At 49.9% G+C, this 14,596-nt stretch overlaps 2 protein-coding genes across 2 annotated transcripts in view; one reads left to right on the forward strand and one right to left on the reverse strand.

Annotated features, from left to right (window-relative positions):
* Nucleotides 1–351: 351 nt before the first annotated feature.
* Nucleotides 352–4,928, reverse strand: tmem242 (transmembrane protein 242). Its single transcript, XM_079255873.1, has 4 exons — nt 4,834–4,928; nt 3,648–3,748; nt 1,585–1,722; nt 352–1,514 (listed from the first exon to the last, which is right to left on the reverse strand). Exons 1-4 carry the CDS (start codon nt 4,916–4,918, stop codon nt 1,404–1,406), a joined length of 435 nt encoding a protein of 144 aa, XP_079111999.1. The 5' UTR covers nt 4,919–4,928; the 3' UTR covers nt 352–1,403.
* Nucleotides 4,929–6,371: 1,443 nt separating this feature from the next.
* LOC306767744 (palmitoyltransferase ZDHHC14-like) overlaps nt 6,372–14,596 on the forward strand; it is a gene marked incomplete at its 3' end in the record, with an annotated part of 26,332 nt that continues 18,107 nt past the window's right edge. Inside the window, exons 1-3 of the mRNA XM_079255847.1 lie at nt 6,372–6,742; nt 11,394–11,554; nt 12,554–12,697. Of these exons, the coding sequence (XP_079111973.1) occupies nt 6,480–6,742; nt 11,394–11,554; nt 12,554–12,697 (568 nt within the window). The 5' untranslated portion in view covers nt 6,372–6,479. The remainder of the gene's footprint in view (nt 6,743–11,393; nt 11,555–12,553; nt 12,698–14,596) is intronic.

Here is a 14,596-nt window from a genome sequence, read left to right on the forward strand (position 1 = left end):
CTAAATCTAGACCTCGTGGTTTTAGATGGAACTGGACCTGAGACTTGTCGGTATTGACTGGTTGGAACCAAATGGTTCGTTCCCACTTTGCTAACACTAACATTATCATTATCAAATCAAAGATATTTTATTCATGCCCGAGGGAAAATTCAAGGTTCAAACCAGCTCGTCCAAGGTTAGACATACAGTAGCATGAGTCAGACCGCCAGGAAAACCGGGTCCAGTCCATCTCTGATGGGTCACATGGTAATCAGGATGTTAACCTCCTGCAGAACAGATGTGGTTTCAGCTCCTAGTCTCCGATTCCAAAGTTGATTCTGCATCAGTTTGTCCAGTTTCTGCAGACTGGATCTATCCGACGATGGGGGTCCGAGCCCCTCTGTGGGATCTGGATCTATCCGACGATGGGGGTCCGAGCCGGTCTGTGGGATCTGGATCTATCCGACGATGGGGGTCCGAGCCGGTCTGTGGGAGCCGGTCTGTGGGATCTGGATCTATCCGACGATGGGGGTCCGAGCCGGTCTGTGGGATCTGGATCTATCCGACGATGGGGGTCCGAGCCGGTCTGTGGGATCTGGATCTAAAATGGATCCAGTTGGACTTCTGCTGGGAAAAAACCTCCTTTAACCTAAACTTTCAAACGCGTTTCTCTCCGCGTGCATCAGACCGCCGTGCGTCTTGTTGCCCTGAAGACGTGCAGCTTTCTCCTCAGCCGTCGACGTTTTCCAAACCGCGCCACTCCTCCGTCCGTCCGTCCGATGACTGCACAGTAAAATTCTGACTTGTTTCTAGATAAATCGTCACTACAAGCAGCGAGGTTTTAGACATCTGGCTTGTCAGACACATGCAGACAGAAAGGAAGAAGCCTTCTACTGGAAACACGACTCGGACGTGGAGTCGGATGTTTAGTCGCTTTGCTCGCCACGAAGCCGAAGACACCATCCGAGGTGTCAGCAGCAGGCAGCGCGCCTTATTCCTGCCGTTTCTGGGATGTTTCATGCTTTTGTCGCCCCCATGAGGCTGAATTATTCATTACACCTAAAATCCAAATGTTTGTTTTTAGTCCAACAAAACTTTTCAGAATCACAGATGTGATGTCAACAGGATGACGTCATCATTAAGCGCGACATCCTGGTTTCATGAAACGGGCTGAAAAATCTGACATGTTTACTTTTAATTAGCATGACGTCATGGTGACAGAGTCCGACGTGAAGCGAGGTTCCTGAATGCAGCACGTTGTGCTGAATCCTCCTCAAAGTTCTGACCCGACCTGCAGAGCATCAGCTGAACTAACAAGCAGTTCTGAGGAGGTTCGGTTCTGCCTGCAGACCCGGGCGTCTCCCATCCCCATTGACAACTGGACCGATCCAGATCACGGTCCGGTCTGCATTCTCTGATCTGGATCACTTGGACTTAAACACGGAGTCCCAGTCCAGCGGTTCTGATCCAGCAGGCTCCGGGTTCTTGGGGATGGTCGGGAAGAGGTTCTGCATCTTCTGCCTGAACTCTGCAAACTGAAGAAGAGACGAAGCATCAGAAGAAGCCGGCGGTTCTCCGTAAACTGGAGATTTAATAAGAACGTACACTATGAACGTCCAGAGCTTTCCACACGGTGACGCTGAGCAGACCCACTCCACACCAGGCGAACAGCGACCCCCACCCCAGAGCTCTGAGCGCCAGAGAGGCTCCGCTCTCCGGGGCCGCTGCCGTCGCCATGACGCCCTGCAGGAGGAAAACACACAGGTGAGGTTGTGTGGAACGCTGTGAAAGCTGCGAGTGTGGACCAACGGGGGGGGGGGGGGGGGGGGGGCTGTAACCATGGTAACTGTGATGAATAGATGGCTCATCGCCGCTGATGAAACAGCCAATCGTGGCTCGGAAAACTGCAGAACTTGGTGAAGCTAAACCTGAGCGTTAATCCCGCCATCTTCCAGGAGAGCGGCGGTTTCCTGGAAAGGCTCGTGACCTCTGACCTCCGAAACGTCCCGCAGGTTTTCCAGCGAAATCAGAAGCAGACCGCGGCGTCAGACGTCACGTCCGAGAGTCGCAGCAGACAACCAGGACGGGAAACAGCAGAGGTGCAGTCGCTGGGTGGTCCACCGCAGACACACACATACACACGCGCGTCCACCGCAGACACACACATACACACGCGCGTCCACCGCAGACACACACACACGCGCGTCCACCGCAGACACACACACACGCGCGTCCACCGCAGACACACACACACACGCGTCCACCGCAGACACACACACGTCCACCGCACACACACACACACACACACACGCGCGTCCACCGCACACACACACACACACACACACACACGCGCCTCCACCGCAGACACACACACACACGCGCCTCCACCGCAGACACACACATACACACGCGCGTCCACCGCAGACACACACACACGCGCGTCCACCGCAGACACACACACACGCGCGTCCACCGCAGACACACACACACGCGCGTCCACCGCAGACACACACACACACACGCGCGTCCACCGCAGACACACACACACACACGCGCGTCCACCGCAGACACACACACACACACACGCGTCCACCGCAGACACACACACACGCGTCCACCGCAGACACACACACACGCGTCCACCGCAGACACACACACACGCGTCCACCGCAGACACACACACTCACACACACGCGTCCACCGCAGACACACACACTCACACACACGCGTCCACCGCAGACGCACACACACACACACACGCGTCCACCGCAGACACACACACACGCGTCCACCGCAGACACACACACACGCGTCCACCGCAGACACACACACACACACACACGCGTCCACCGCAGACACACACACACGCGTCCACCGCAGACACACACACGTTCCACCGCAGACACACACACACGCCTCCACCGCAGACACAGACACGCGTCCACCGCAGACACACACACACGCGTCCACCGCAGACACACACACGCGTCCACCGCAGACACACACACACGCCTCCACCGCAGACAGACACACGCCTCCACCGCAGACACAGACACACACGTCCCCTGCAGACACACACATGTTTGCGTGCGTCACCGTTAATTGCAGCGCAGCGTCGTCTCGACACAGCGGCGGTCTGCAGCTCGTCTCCTCTCAGCTGTTTTCAGGCTGACCTCCAGAGGAACGAGACGAGGAGGAAGAGCGGACGTCATCAGCCGCACATCATTTCTCACACACACACACACGTATTTCTCACACACACATACACACCTCTTGTTTCTTCACATCAGAGCAGCTGAACTGTGAAACGTTGATCTGTTTTTAGCAAATCAGCTTAAAATTAACTATTATTTTTCATTGCTCTTTAAAAAACACTCGTTTCCATGGTAACGTGTTCTCCTACTCACTGGTGTGTGTCTCACACACATCCGTCAGTCTTCCTAACCCGTCAAAGCCTCTCCAACGTTATCATGGTTTTTATTTATCAACTTTAAATTAAATTACTGTGTGTGTGTGTGTGTGTATGTGTGTGTGTGTGTTACTGAAAACTTTAATCCTAGCACATTATTGTACACACAGTGAAGTGATTAAAGTTGAATAAAGACACGTGCAGGACTCGTGTTTCAGCGCGCGCGCGCGTGCGTGTGTGTGTGTGTGTGTGTGTGTACCTTGTTAAACCACTCGGGGCTCTTCTTCTTGGCCAGAGCCAAGGTGGACCCGAACCCTGCAACCATCCCTGCAGAGGCCACCGAGGTCAGAAACGCTGCACCTGCACACAGGAAGTCAGCTGCAGCGTGACGTCACTTCCAGCTGTTCATGCAAACAAAGCGTCACGCAGACCCGACTGGTTTCAGACCCGACTGGTTTCAGACCCGACTGGTTTTAGACCCGACTGGTTTCAGACCCGACTGGTTTTAGACCCGACTGGTTTCAGACCCGACTGGTTTTTAGACCCGACTGGTTTCAGACCCGACTGGTTTCAGACCCGACTGGTTTTAGACCCGACTGGTTTTAGGTTTTAGGTACTATCATGGTGTAGATCAGTGTTTATTCAACCTTTTTTGAGGCACAGAAAAATTGCAAGGCACACCACAAACCAAAATGTTTTTTATTTGTTTTTTGTTTTTTAAAGTCCTTATTATTAATATAAAGTCCATCTAGTCAAAGCCTCTTGTATAGAAATCAAATAAACACAAGAAGAAGGAATTTTATCTTTTATTATCTTTCACTGGGGTATGAACACAGAGCTGCTTTTTATACTAATCAGGTGAAATTGGATAATTTCTCAGGACATATCTGATGATCTCCCACGGCCCAGTGGTGGAAAACCACTGGTGTAGACCATGCCTGGTGAACCAGAATGGTGAGTGTCTTTATAGAGCAGGTGAAATGGGATGTACCATGTGTAGACACCTTGAAGGGGTGTTTCATGTTCATGTGACAGATCATCTCTGAATAATCTATTTTTATATGTACATATCAAACCATGTTGGATTGTTTAAAACTTTAGCTAAATGTGAATGTAATGTTGGTTTGTGTTGTAGGAGGGGGTTCCAGTATAAAGCTGGAGGAGAAGCTTCAGGTGTCAGAGAGCATTTTGTTGGGATGGAGCCTCTGGATGTTGTCCAGCTGCTCCATCTCACTCAGGGTTTTATTTGTGACTAATTAAGACAAAGTTAAAGCGCTGAGCTTCTTTTCTCCTCCCACCAGAGCCTCGCAGCTACATTCTGCCAGATCTCTGGAGAAGGAGGACACGTTTTATGGGGGGGGCGACATTGGTGTGACCTCAGAGATGCAACACCAACAAAGAGCTGCGCGTGCAAACAGAAGCTAACATGTTAGCATGCACCTCACCTTTTAATGTCTGCAGTTTGGTTTCTTCATCTGTTTCTGCTTCCAGCTGCGATGCTCCACCAGCTTCCTCCTCCACGGCCGTCATGTTGCTCCGGTCCGTCTGCACAAAACCACCGAGCAGAAACAAGCGAACTGTGACATTACCTCATTTATTTTAGAACAGAATTAAAATCTGAAAAGATGTATTAAGTTTGTTTTATATAAAATACATAATAGTAATTGTACATCTTTGAGTTGGACGTGATTGTTTTTGGGGACTTTGTTTACTTGTTTCGTTCAGACGCACCGGAATGCTGAACCAAAGATCGTCTATTAACTCTCAACGCTGCTTAAAGTTGACATAAAATGGAGGAGATCTCACTCTGCTTCGACAACTCAGCGAACCTGATGTGATTATTTGGAACATATTGGTGAAACTTTAAACTGTTGACTGGCTGAAACGGTTAAATAAATGTAGCTGAGCTAAAAGCGTATTTTAAAGTAATGCAGAGATGTATAAACTCAAGCCATTTTATCACAACTGTTCACATTTATTACTACTGATGTGTTAAGACAAAATATATTGATTACGATCTGTTTATCAGGTTGTGAAAAAAAGAACATAAGAGATGAAGTAAAGATTCACTCACATTAAAATGCTCTCACCAAATGTTACTTAATCTCTAACAATAAATGTATATTTTAGTTTTCTCCATTCAGGAATCCCCAGAGTTTTTCCAATTACAAATAAATATATAGTTAGTCAGAAACTGAGCCATAAAAACTCACTGCTTTTGTGGTAAGGATTAGTCCCGACCTGGTTTTATGAGTTGTCTAGGTGGAAATAATCAGACTTTTATTATACTGTTGGGAGAAACGTAAATTATGAAAAAGACCACAGAATTGGATTCAGTTCTGTCTCTAAATGTATCCAGAATTTTCCCCCTGAACATAGAAAGTACATTTTAATATAGAGGAGCATTTTAAACCTCAGAAACTCTGTTAATCCGATTTTACCTTCATTTAATGATTGAAACCTGAAGAGAGCCTAAAACATGAAATCCAGGAAGGAGATCAGTCTCGTTTCTTTATGAAAAATTCGGCGTTGACGAAAAGGTATTCATTTAAACTAAACACAAATTAGTAAATCAAGTTTCCATTTTTTTTTTCCTTTGCGGAGTGGGCATCTACACTTATAGACGATCTCTGCTGTCTGAGCTCTGCGGATGATCGGGATGCTCTTCACCTCCTCCTCCTCTTCCTCCTCCTGCTCCTCCTCCTCCTACTCCTCATCCTCTTCGACACAGACTACCTGAATCTCCAGGACCACGACTGTCTCCCTCCCCGGAACACACCTGATCCCGCCCAGAACCGGAATCACAAACCTGAGGAGTAAAAACTGGTCCAGAAGGACGCGGACGCGCGTGACGGGGGTGTAGTGGAGGGCTTCCCGGCGCGCGTGCGTCCAGCCACGAGTTGCTGTTTGTTTACGGAATAATAGGGAAAAAAACATGTTGGGAAAAATGACGGTTTGGTTTCTGCTCGTGCGCGCGCCAGAGAAGCGGGCGCGCGGATTCGTGCTGGAGGCGGATTGAATCTGTGGTGGAACCGAGCCAGCCGCTCGCGCATACACCGACGCTCTTCCTCGCGCTTACCTGCCAGGACGCATGTCTCAGGTCCAGCATCCGGGCCAGTACACCCAGGTCTGCACGCGCAGCAGCAGCTGCTCCTCCCCGGCCGCCGCACCGGGCTCCGAGGAACCCTCCTGGCCGGCCCACCGGGACCGGACCCCCCGCAGGAAGTGGCAGGTGTTCCCCGGACGGAACCGGTTCTTATGCGACGGGAGGGTCATGATGGCGCGGCAGACCGGGGTGTTCTACCTGACCCTGCTCCTCATCCTCCTCACCTGCGGACTCTTCTTCACCTTTGAGTGAGTAAAACACGTTCAGTCCGGAATTTGTGATCCACGCGAGGTGACCTTTGACCCCAAAACTCAAATTTTTCTCCACTGACCCCTGATTCTGTTGGTCCCTTATTCTGTTGGTCCCTCACTCTGTTGGTCCCTCACTCTGTTGGCCCCTTATTCTTTTGGTCCCTTATTCTGTTGGCCCCTCACTCTGTTGGTCCCTCACTCTGTTGGTCCCTCACTCTGTTGGCCCCTTATTCTTTTGGTCCCTTATTCTGTTGGTCCCTTATTCTGTTGGCCCCTCACTCTGTTGGCCCCTTATTCTTTTGGTCCCTTATTCTGTTGGTCCCTTATTCTGTTGGCCCCTCACTCTGTTGGTTCCTTATTTGGTTGGTTCCTTATTCTGTTGGCCCCTTATTCTGTTGGCCCCTCACTCTGTTGGTCCCTCACTCTGCTGGTCCCTCACTCTGCTGGTCCCTTATTCTGTTGGTTCCTCACTCTGTTGGCCCCTTATTCTTTTGGTCCCTTATTCTGTTGGTCCCTTATTCTGTTGGCCCCTCACTCTGTTGGTCCCTCACTCTGCTGGTCCCTTATTCTGTTGGTCCCTCACTCTTTTTGTCCCTCACTCTGTTGGTTCCTTATTCTGTTGGTTCCTTATTCTGTTGGTCCCTCACTCTGTTGGTCCCTCACTCTGCTGGTCCCTTATTCTGTTGGTCCCTTATTCTGTTGGTCCCTCACTCTTTTTGTCCCTTATTCTTTTGGTCCCTCACTCTTTTTGTCCCTCACTCTGTTGGCCCCTTATGCTGTTGGTCCCTCACTCTGTTGGTTCCTTATTCTGTTGGTCCCTCACTCTTTTGGTCCCTTATTCTTTTGGTCCCTCACTCTTTTTGTCCCTCACTCTGTTGGCCCCTTATGCTGTTGGTCCCTCACTCTTTTTGTCCCTCACTCTGTTGGTTCCTTATTCTGTTGGCCCCTTATGCTGTTGGCCCCTCACTCTGTTGGCCCCTTATTCTTTTGGTCCCTTATTCTGTTGGCCCCTCACTCTGTTGGTCCCTCACTCTGTTGGTCCCTCACTCTGTTGGCCCCTTATTCTTTTGGTCCCTTATTCTGTTGGTCCCTTATTCTGTTGGCCCCTCACTCTGTTGGCCCCTTATTCTGTTGGTCCCTTATTCTGTTGGCCCCTCACTCTGTTGGTTCCTTATTTGGTTGGTTCCTTATTCTGTTGGCCCCTTATTCTGTTGGCCCCTCACTCTGTTGGTCCCTCACTCTGCTGGTCCCTCACTCTGCTGGTCCCTTATTCTGTTGGTTCCTCACTCTGTTGGCCCCTTATTCTTTTGGTCCCTTATTCTGTTGGTCCCTTATTCTGTTGGCCCCTCACTCTGTTGGTCCCTCACTCTGCTGGTCCCTTATTCTGTTGGTCCCTCACTCTTTTTGTCCCTCACTCTGTTGGTTCCTTATTCTGTTGGTTCCTTATTCTGTTGGTCCCTCACTCTGTTGGTCCCTCACTCTGCTGGTCCCTTATTCTGTTGGTCCCTTATTCTGTTGGTCCCTCACTCTTTTTGTCCCTTATTCTTTTGGTCCCTCACTCTTTTTGTCCCTCACTCTGTTGGCCCCTTATGCTGTTGGTCCCTCACTCTGTTGGTTCCTTATTCTGTTGGTCCCTCACTCTTTTGGTCCCTTATTCTTTTGGTCCCTCACTCTTTTTGTCCCTCACTCTGTTGGCCCCTTATGCTGTTGGTCCCTCACTCTTTTTGTCCCTCACTCTGTTGGTTCCTTATTCTGTTGGCCCCTTATGCTGTTGGCCCCTCACTCTGTTGGCCCCTTATTCTTTTGGTCCCTTATTCTGTTGGCCCCTCACTCTGTTGGTCCCTCACTCTGTTGGTCCCTCACTCTGTTGGCCCCTTATTCTTTTGGTCCCTTATTCTGTTGGTCCCTTATTCTGTTGGCCCCTCACTCTGTTGGCCCCTTATTCTGTTGGTCCCTTATTCTGTTGGCCCCTCACTCTGTTGGTTCCTTATTTGGTTGGTTCCTTATTCTGTTGGCCCCTTATGCTGTTGGTCCCTCACTCTTTTTGTCCCTCACTCTGTTGGTCCCTCACTCTGCTGGTCCCTTATTCTGTTGGTCCCTCACTCTTTTTGTCCCTCACTCTGTTGGTTCCTTATTCTGTTGGTTCCTTATTCTGTTGGTCCCTTATTCTGTTGGCCCCTCACTCTGTTGGTCCCTCACTCTGCTGGTCCCTTATTCTGTTGGTCCCTCACTCTTTTGGTCCCTTATTCTTTTGGTCCCTCACTCTTTTTGTCCCTCACTCTGTTGGCCCCTTATGCTGTTGGTCCCTCACTCTGTTGGTCCCTTATTCTGTTGGCCCCTCACTCTGTTGGTCCCTCACTCTGCTGGTCCCTTATTCTGTTGGTCCCTCACTCTTTTTGTCCCTCACTCTGTTGGTCCCTTATTCTGTTGGTCCCTTATTCTGTTGGTCCCTTATTCTGTTGTTCCCTTATTCTGTTGGTCCCTCACTCTGCTGGTCCCTTATTCTGTTGGTCCCTCACTCTTTTGGTCCCTCACTCTTTTTGTCCCTCACTCTGTTGGCCCCTTATGCTGTTGGTCCCTCACTCTGTTGGTTCCTTATTCTGTTGGTCCCTCACTCTTTTGGTCCCTTATTCTTTTGGTCCCTCACTCTTTTTGTCCCTCACTCTGTTGGCCCCTTATGCTGTTGGTCCCTCACTCTGTTGGTCCCTTATTCTTTTGGCCCCTCACTCTGTTGGTCCCTCACTCTGCTGGTCCCTTATTCTGTTGGTCCCTCACTCTTTTTGTCCCTCACTCTGTTGGCCCCTTATTCTTTTGGTCCCTTATTCTGTTGGTCCCTTATTCTGTTGGCCCCTCACTCTGTTGGTCCCTCACTCTGCTGGTCCCTTATTCTGTTGGTCCCTCACTCTTTTTGTCCCTCACTCTGTTGGTTCCTTATTCTGTTGGTCCCTCACTCTTTTGGTCCCTTATTCTTTTGGTCCCTGACTCTTTTTGTCCCTCACTCTGTTGGCCCCTTATTCTGTTGGTCCCTCACTCTTTTTGTCCCTCACTCTGTTGGTTCCTTATGCTGTTGGTCCCTCACTCTGTTGGTTCCTTATTCTGTTGTTCCCTTATTCTGTTGGTCCCTCACTCTTTTGGTCCCTTATTCTGTTGGTCCCTTATTCTGTTGGCCCCTCACTCTTTTGGCCCCTCATTCTGTTGGCCCCTCATTCTGTTGGTCCCTCACTCTGTTGGTCCCTCACTCTGTTGGTCCCTTATTCTGTTGGTCCCTTATTCTGTTGTTCCCTTATTCTGTTGGTCCCTCACTCTTTTGGTCCCTCACTCTGTTGGTCCCTCACTCTGTTGGCCCCTTATGCTGTTGGTCCCTCACTCTGTTGGTTCCTTATTCTGTTGTTCCCTTATTCTGTTGGTCCCTCACTCTTTTGGTCCCTTATTCTGTTGGTCCCTTATTCTGTTGGCCCCTCACTCTTTTGGCCCCTCATTCTGTTGGCCCCTCATTCTGTTGGTCCCTCACTCTGTTGGTCCCTCACTCTGTTGGTCCCTTATTCTGTTGGTCCCTTATTCTGTTGTTCCCTTATTCTGTTGGTCCCTCACTCTTTTGGTCCCTCACTCTGTTGGTCCCTCACTCTGTTGGTCCCTCACTCTGTTGGCCCCTCACTCTGTTGGTTCCTTATTCTGTTGGTCCCTTATTCTGTTGGTCCCTCACTCTTTTGGTCCCTTATTCTGTTGGCCCCTCACTCTGTTGGTCCCTTATGCTGTTGGTCCCTCTCTCTGTTGGTCCCTCACTCTGTTGGCCCCTTATTCTGTTGGCCCCTCACTCTGTTGGTCCCTTATTCTGTTGTTCCCTTATTCTGTTGGTCCCTCACTCTTTTGGTCCCTCACTCTGTTGGCCCCTTATACTATTGGTCCCTCACTCTGTTGGTCCCTCACTCTGTTGGTCCCTTATTCTGTTGGTCCCTTATTCTGTTGGACTCCGACTCTTTTGGGCCCTAAAATTCCCGTCCCCCATTCCCAGATGGGACGTTTAACTCTTGGATTCCCTCGTGATTCCCAGTTCCTAGGACCCGGGACTCTTTGGCTCATGACTGTTTCTTTTCCTGTTTCCCTAAATCTGAACGCTTTTGACAAATAAATTATATCATCAGTTTTCTCACATCAAAAGTAAACATGTTCGTCCTCCAGACAATTTATTTTCTGTCACATCTTTACTGCACATTCCCAAAAGTAGCATGCAAGTGTTTCTATGGTAACCCTTTATGCAGCCAGTGTCACCACGGTAACAGTGGTAAAAGCAGGAAGTTGAACATTAGACTGATGAAAAGTTTAGTTTCAGTTTTCTGTAAAAGAAGCTGTTTATTCACCATGATGAATTCAGAACAGGAAAAAATTCAAGAACAATAATTTTTTCCAGAACAGGAATTCATTTCTTTCCGATTAAAAAAGGAAAAGAAATTTCTGGAATGACCCAAAACGATCGGTCCAAAGCTCCATCAGGGATCTGTTGTCTGGAACGTGTTTTCCAAACACAACAAAGCAGTTTAGACAACAAATAAACATGTAAACTGAAGCCCTGGAGACGTGTGTTTGCCCTTCCAGACGTGCTCTCTGATTGGTGGAGACCCTTAGTGCGTCCTTCTCTCTGTGTCCTCAGCTGTCCCTTCCTGGCGTCCAACCTGACCCCCGCCATCCCGGCCGTCGGCGGCGTCCTCTTCATCTTCGTGATGGGGATGTTGTTCAGGGCCAGTTTCAGCGACCCCGGCGTCCTTCCCCGAGCCACGCCGGATGAGGCCGCTGACCTGGAGAGACAGATAGGTAACCATGGAGACGCAGATCAGATGTTGAGCTGTGTGGGACCAGGAAGATGTCCGTAGAGTCAGGAATTTATTTAGTGACGCACACGGAGCGAGTCTCCAGCAGCTGATGGGAGGACAAAACTGGCGTGAAGAGAACGTTTCTGTCCAGGAAAATCCTCCGATCTGGGCTTTACTTCTTTTTATTCTGAAGCTGTTCTGTTGTTTATGAAGGTAAAAATGAAAGTAAGACATGAAGGAAATAAAGATCAGACGTACTTAAATTGACTGTTTCTACGTTTGAATCTTTTTATTTATTAGTTTAATTATTTAGTGCAGCTTTAGAACGATGTGGCCGCCTGGGTGTTCCGACAGCTCCTGCATCTCCTTCTTCAGCTGCGTTTTCCACAGAGCGAAGCTGCGATACAACCCGACTCTGTTACAGGACAGAATCATCACACTTTGACTTTTACATTGTTTAAAGGAGGGCCGTCAAACTCCGGTCCTGGGGGGCCGGTATCCGGCAGGTTTTTGCTGTTTCCTCTACCAACACAGCTGATTCAAATCAAATGGATCCAGCAGCTTCTTGTCAACCAATGTTTGAGTTTCAGTCAGGTGGGTCGGAGCATGGAGACAACAAAAACCTGCAGGATACCGCCCCTCCAGGACTGGAGTTTGACACATGTGGTCAGAAAGTAGAAGTTACAGGTCCAACCTCTGACTTATGCTCGCATTTTCAGGATTAAAAAGTGGTTCTGAAAGTGCTGAAAGCTTTAAAAAAAAAAAAAAAAAGGGCCTCTGGAGGCCACCTCGTAGCAGCTGTGCCGTGCACGCCACATGTTCAGCAGCTGGTGGAACAACTTCAGGTTTTTATTTCCGGATGAAATCCCGCCGGTACTCTACGGCTGCTGCTCAAGATCCTGGCCCAGGATCCGGTTCTGCTCAATGTTCGTCACGTTAGCAGGCCTGAAGACTGAAGCATCAGAATGTTCTCACATGGAAACGTCTGGTCTCTTTCCAGACTCGACTGGCTGCTCCAGACCTCCTCCTCGCACCAGAGAGGTTCTGATCAACGGACAGACAGTCAAACTGAAATACTGCTTCACCTGTAAGATCTTCAGGCCGCCTCGGGCATCGCACTGCAGCCTGTGTGACAACTGTGTGGGTCAGTGTGTGTGTTGGGTGTGTTCTCATGTCTGTGGGTCAGTGTGTGTATTGAGCGTGTTCTCATGTCTGTGGGTCAGTGTGTGTATTGAGCGTGTTCTCATGTCTGTGGGTCAGTGTGTGTATTGAGCGTGTTCTCATGTCTGTGGGTGGGTCAGTGTGTGTATTGAGCGTGTTCTCATGTCTGTAGGTCAGTGTGTGTGTTGGGCGTGTTCTCATGTCTGTGGGTAGGTCAGTGTGTGTGTTGGGTGTGTTCTCATGTCTGTGGGTCAGTGTGTGTGTTGGGCGTGTTCTCATGTCTGTGGGTAGGTCAGTGTGTGTGTTGGGTGTGTTCTCATGTCTGTGGGTAGGTCAGTGTGTGTGTTGGGTGTGTTCTCATGTCTGTGGGTCAGTGTGTGTGTTGAGCGTGTTCTCATGTCTGTAGGTCAGTGTGTGTGTTGGGCGTGTTCTCATGTCTGTGGGTAGGTCAGTGTGTGTGTTGGGTGTGTTCTCATGTCTGTGGGTCAGTGTGTGTGTTGAGCGTGTTCTCATGTCTGTGGGTGGGTCAGTGTGTGTGTTGGGTGTGTTCTCATGTCTGTGGGTAGGTCAGTGTGTGTGTTGGGCGTGTTCTCATGTCTGTGGGTCAGTGTGTGTGTTGGGCGTGTTTTCATGTCTGTGGGTAGGTCAGTGTGTGTGTTGGGTGTGTTCTCATGTCTGTGGGTAGGTCAGTGTGTGTGTTGGGTGTGTTCTCATGTCTGTGGGTCAGTGTGTGTGTTGAGCGTGTTCTCATGTCTGTGGGTGGGTCAGTGTGTGTGTTGGGTGTGTTCTCATGTCTGTGGGTAGGTCAGTGTGTGTGTTGGGCGTGTTCTCATGTCTGTGGGTCAGTGTGTGTGTTGGGCGTGTTCTCATGTCTGTGGGTGGGTCAGTGTGTGTGTTGGGTGTGTTCTCATGTCTGTGGGTGGGTCAGTGTGTGTGTTGGGCGTGTTCTCATGTCTGTGGGTGGGTCAGTGTGTGTGTTGGGTGTGTTCTCATGTCTGTGGGTGGGTCAGTGTGTGTGTTGGGCGTGTTCTCATGTCTGTGGGTCAGTGTGTGTGTTGGGCGTGTTCTCATGTCTGTGGGTGGGTCAGTGTGTGTGTTGGGCGTGTTCTCATGTCTGTGGGTTGGTCAGTGTGTGTGTTGGGCGTGTTTTCATGTCTGTGGGTGGGTCAGTGTGTGTGTTGGGCGTGTTCTCATGTCTGTGGGTAGGTCAGTGTGTGTGTTGGGCGTGTTCTCATGTCTGTAGGTCAGTGTGTGTGTTGGGCGTGTTCTCATGTCTGTGGGTAGGTCAGTGTGTGTGTTGGGCGTGTTCTCATGTCTGTGGGTAGGTCAGTGTGTGTGTTGGGCGTGTTCTCATGTCTGTGGGTAGGTCAGTGTGTGTGTTGGGCGTGTTCTCATGTCTGTGGGTAGGTCAGTGTGTGTGTTGGGCGTGTTCTCATGTCTGTGGGTAGGTCAGTGTGTGTGTTGGGCGTGTTCTCATGTCTGTGGGTAGGTCAGTGTGTGTGTTGGGCGTGTTTTCATGTCTGTGGGTAGGTCAGTGTGTGTGTTGGGCGTGTTCTCATGTCTGTGGGTAGGTCAGTGTGTGTGTTGGGCGTGTTTTCATGTCTGTGGGTGGGTCAGTGTGTGTGTTGGGCGTGTTCTCATGTCTGTGGGTAGGTCAGTGTGTGTGTTGGGCGTGTTCTCATGTCTGTGGGTAGGTCAGTGTGTGTGTTGGGCGTGTTTTCATGTCTGTGGGTAGGTCAGTGTGTGTGTTGGGCGTGTTCTCATGTCTGTGGGTAGGTCAGTGTGTGTGTTGGGCGTGTTCTCATGTCTGTGGGTGGGTCAGTGTGTGTGTTGGGCGTGTTCTCATGTCTGTGGGTGGGTCAGTGTGTGTGTTGGGCGTGTT

Source organism: Telmatherina bonti (assembly GCF_933228915.1).
Source record: "Telmatherina bonti genome assembly, chromosome: 16".
NCBI classification, from domain to species: Eukaryota; Metazoa; Chordata; class Actinopteri; order Atheriniformes; family Telmatherinidae; genus Telmatherina; species Telmatherina bonti.

What these genes read in the sequence shown, in the direction of transcription:
- tmem242 (XM_079255873.1), bottom strand. Translation starts at nt 4,918, where the DNA reads ATGACGGCCGTGGAGGAGGAAGCTGGTGGAGCATCGCAGCTGGAAGCA. An exon ending in GCCCCGAGTGGTTTAACAAG is followed by an intron (nt 1,723 to 3,647) that starts GTACACACACAC and finishes TTCCTCCTGCAG; the next exon opens with GGCGTCATGGCGACGGCAGC. An exon ending in AAGCTCTGGACGTTCATAGT is followed by an intron (nt 1,515 to 1,584) that starts GTACGTTCTTAT and finishes TCTCTTCTTCAG; the next exon opens with TTTGCAGAGTTCAGGCAGAA.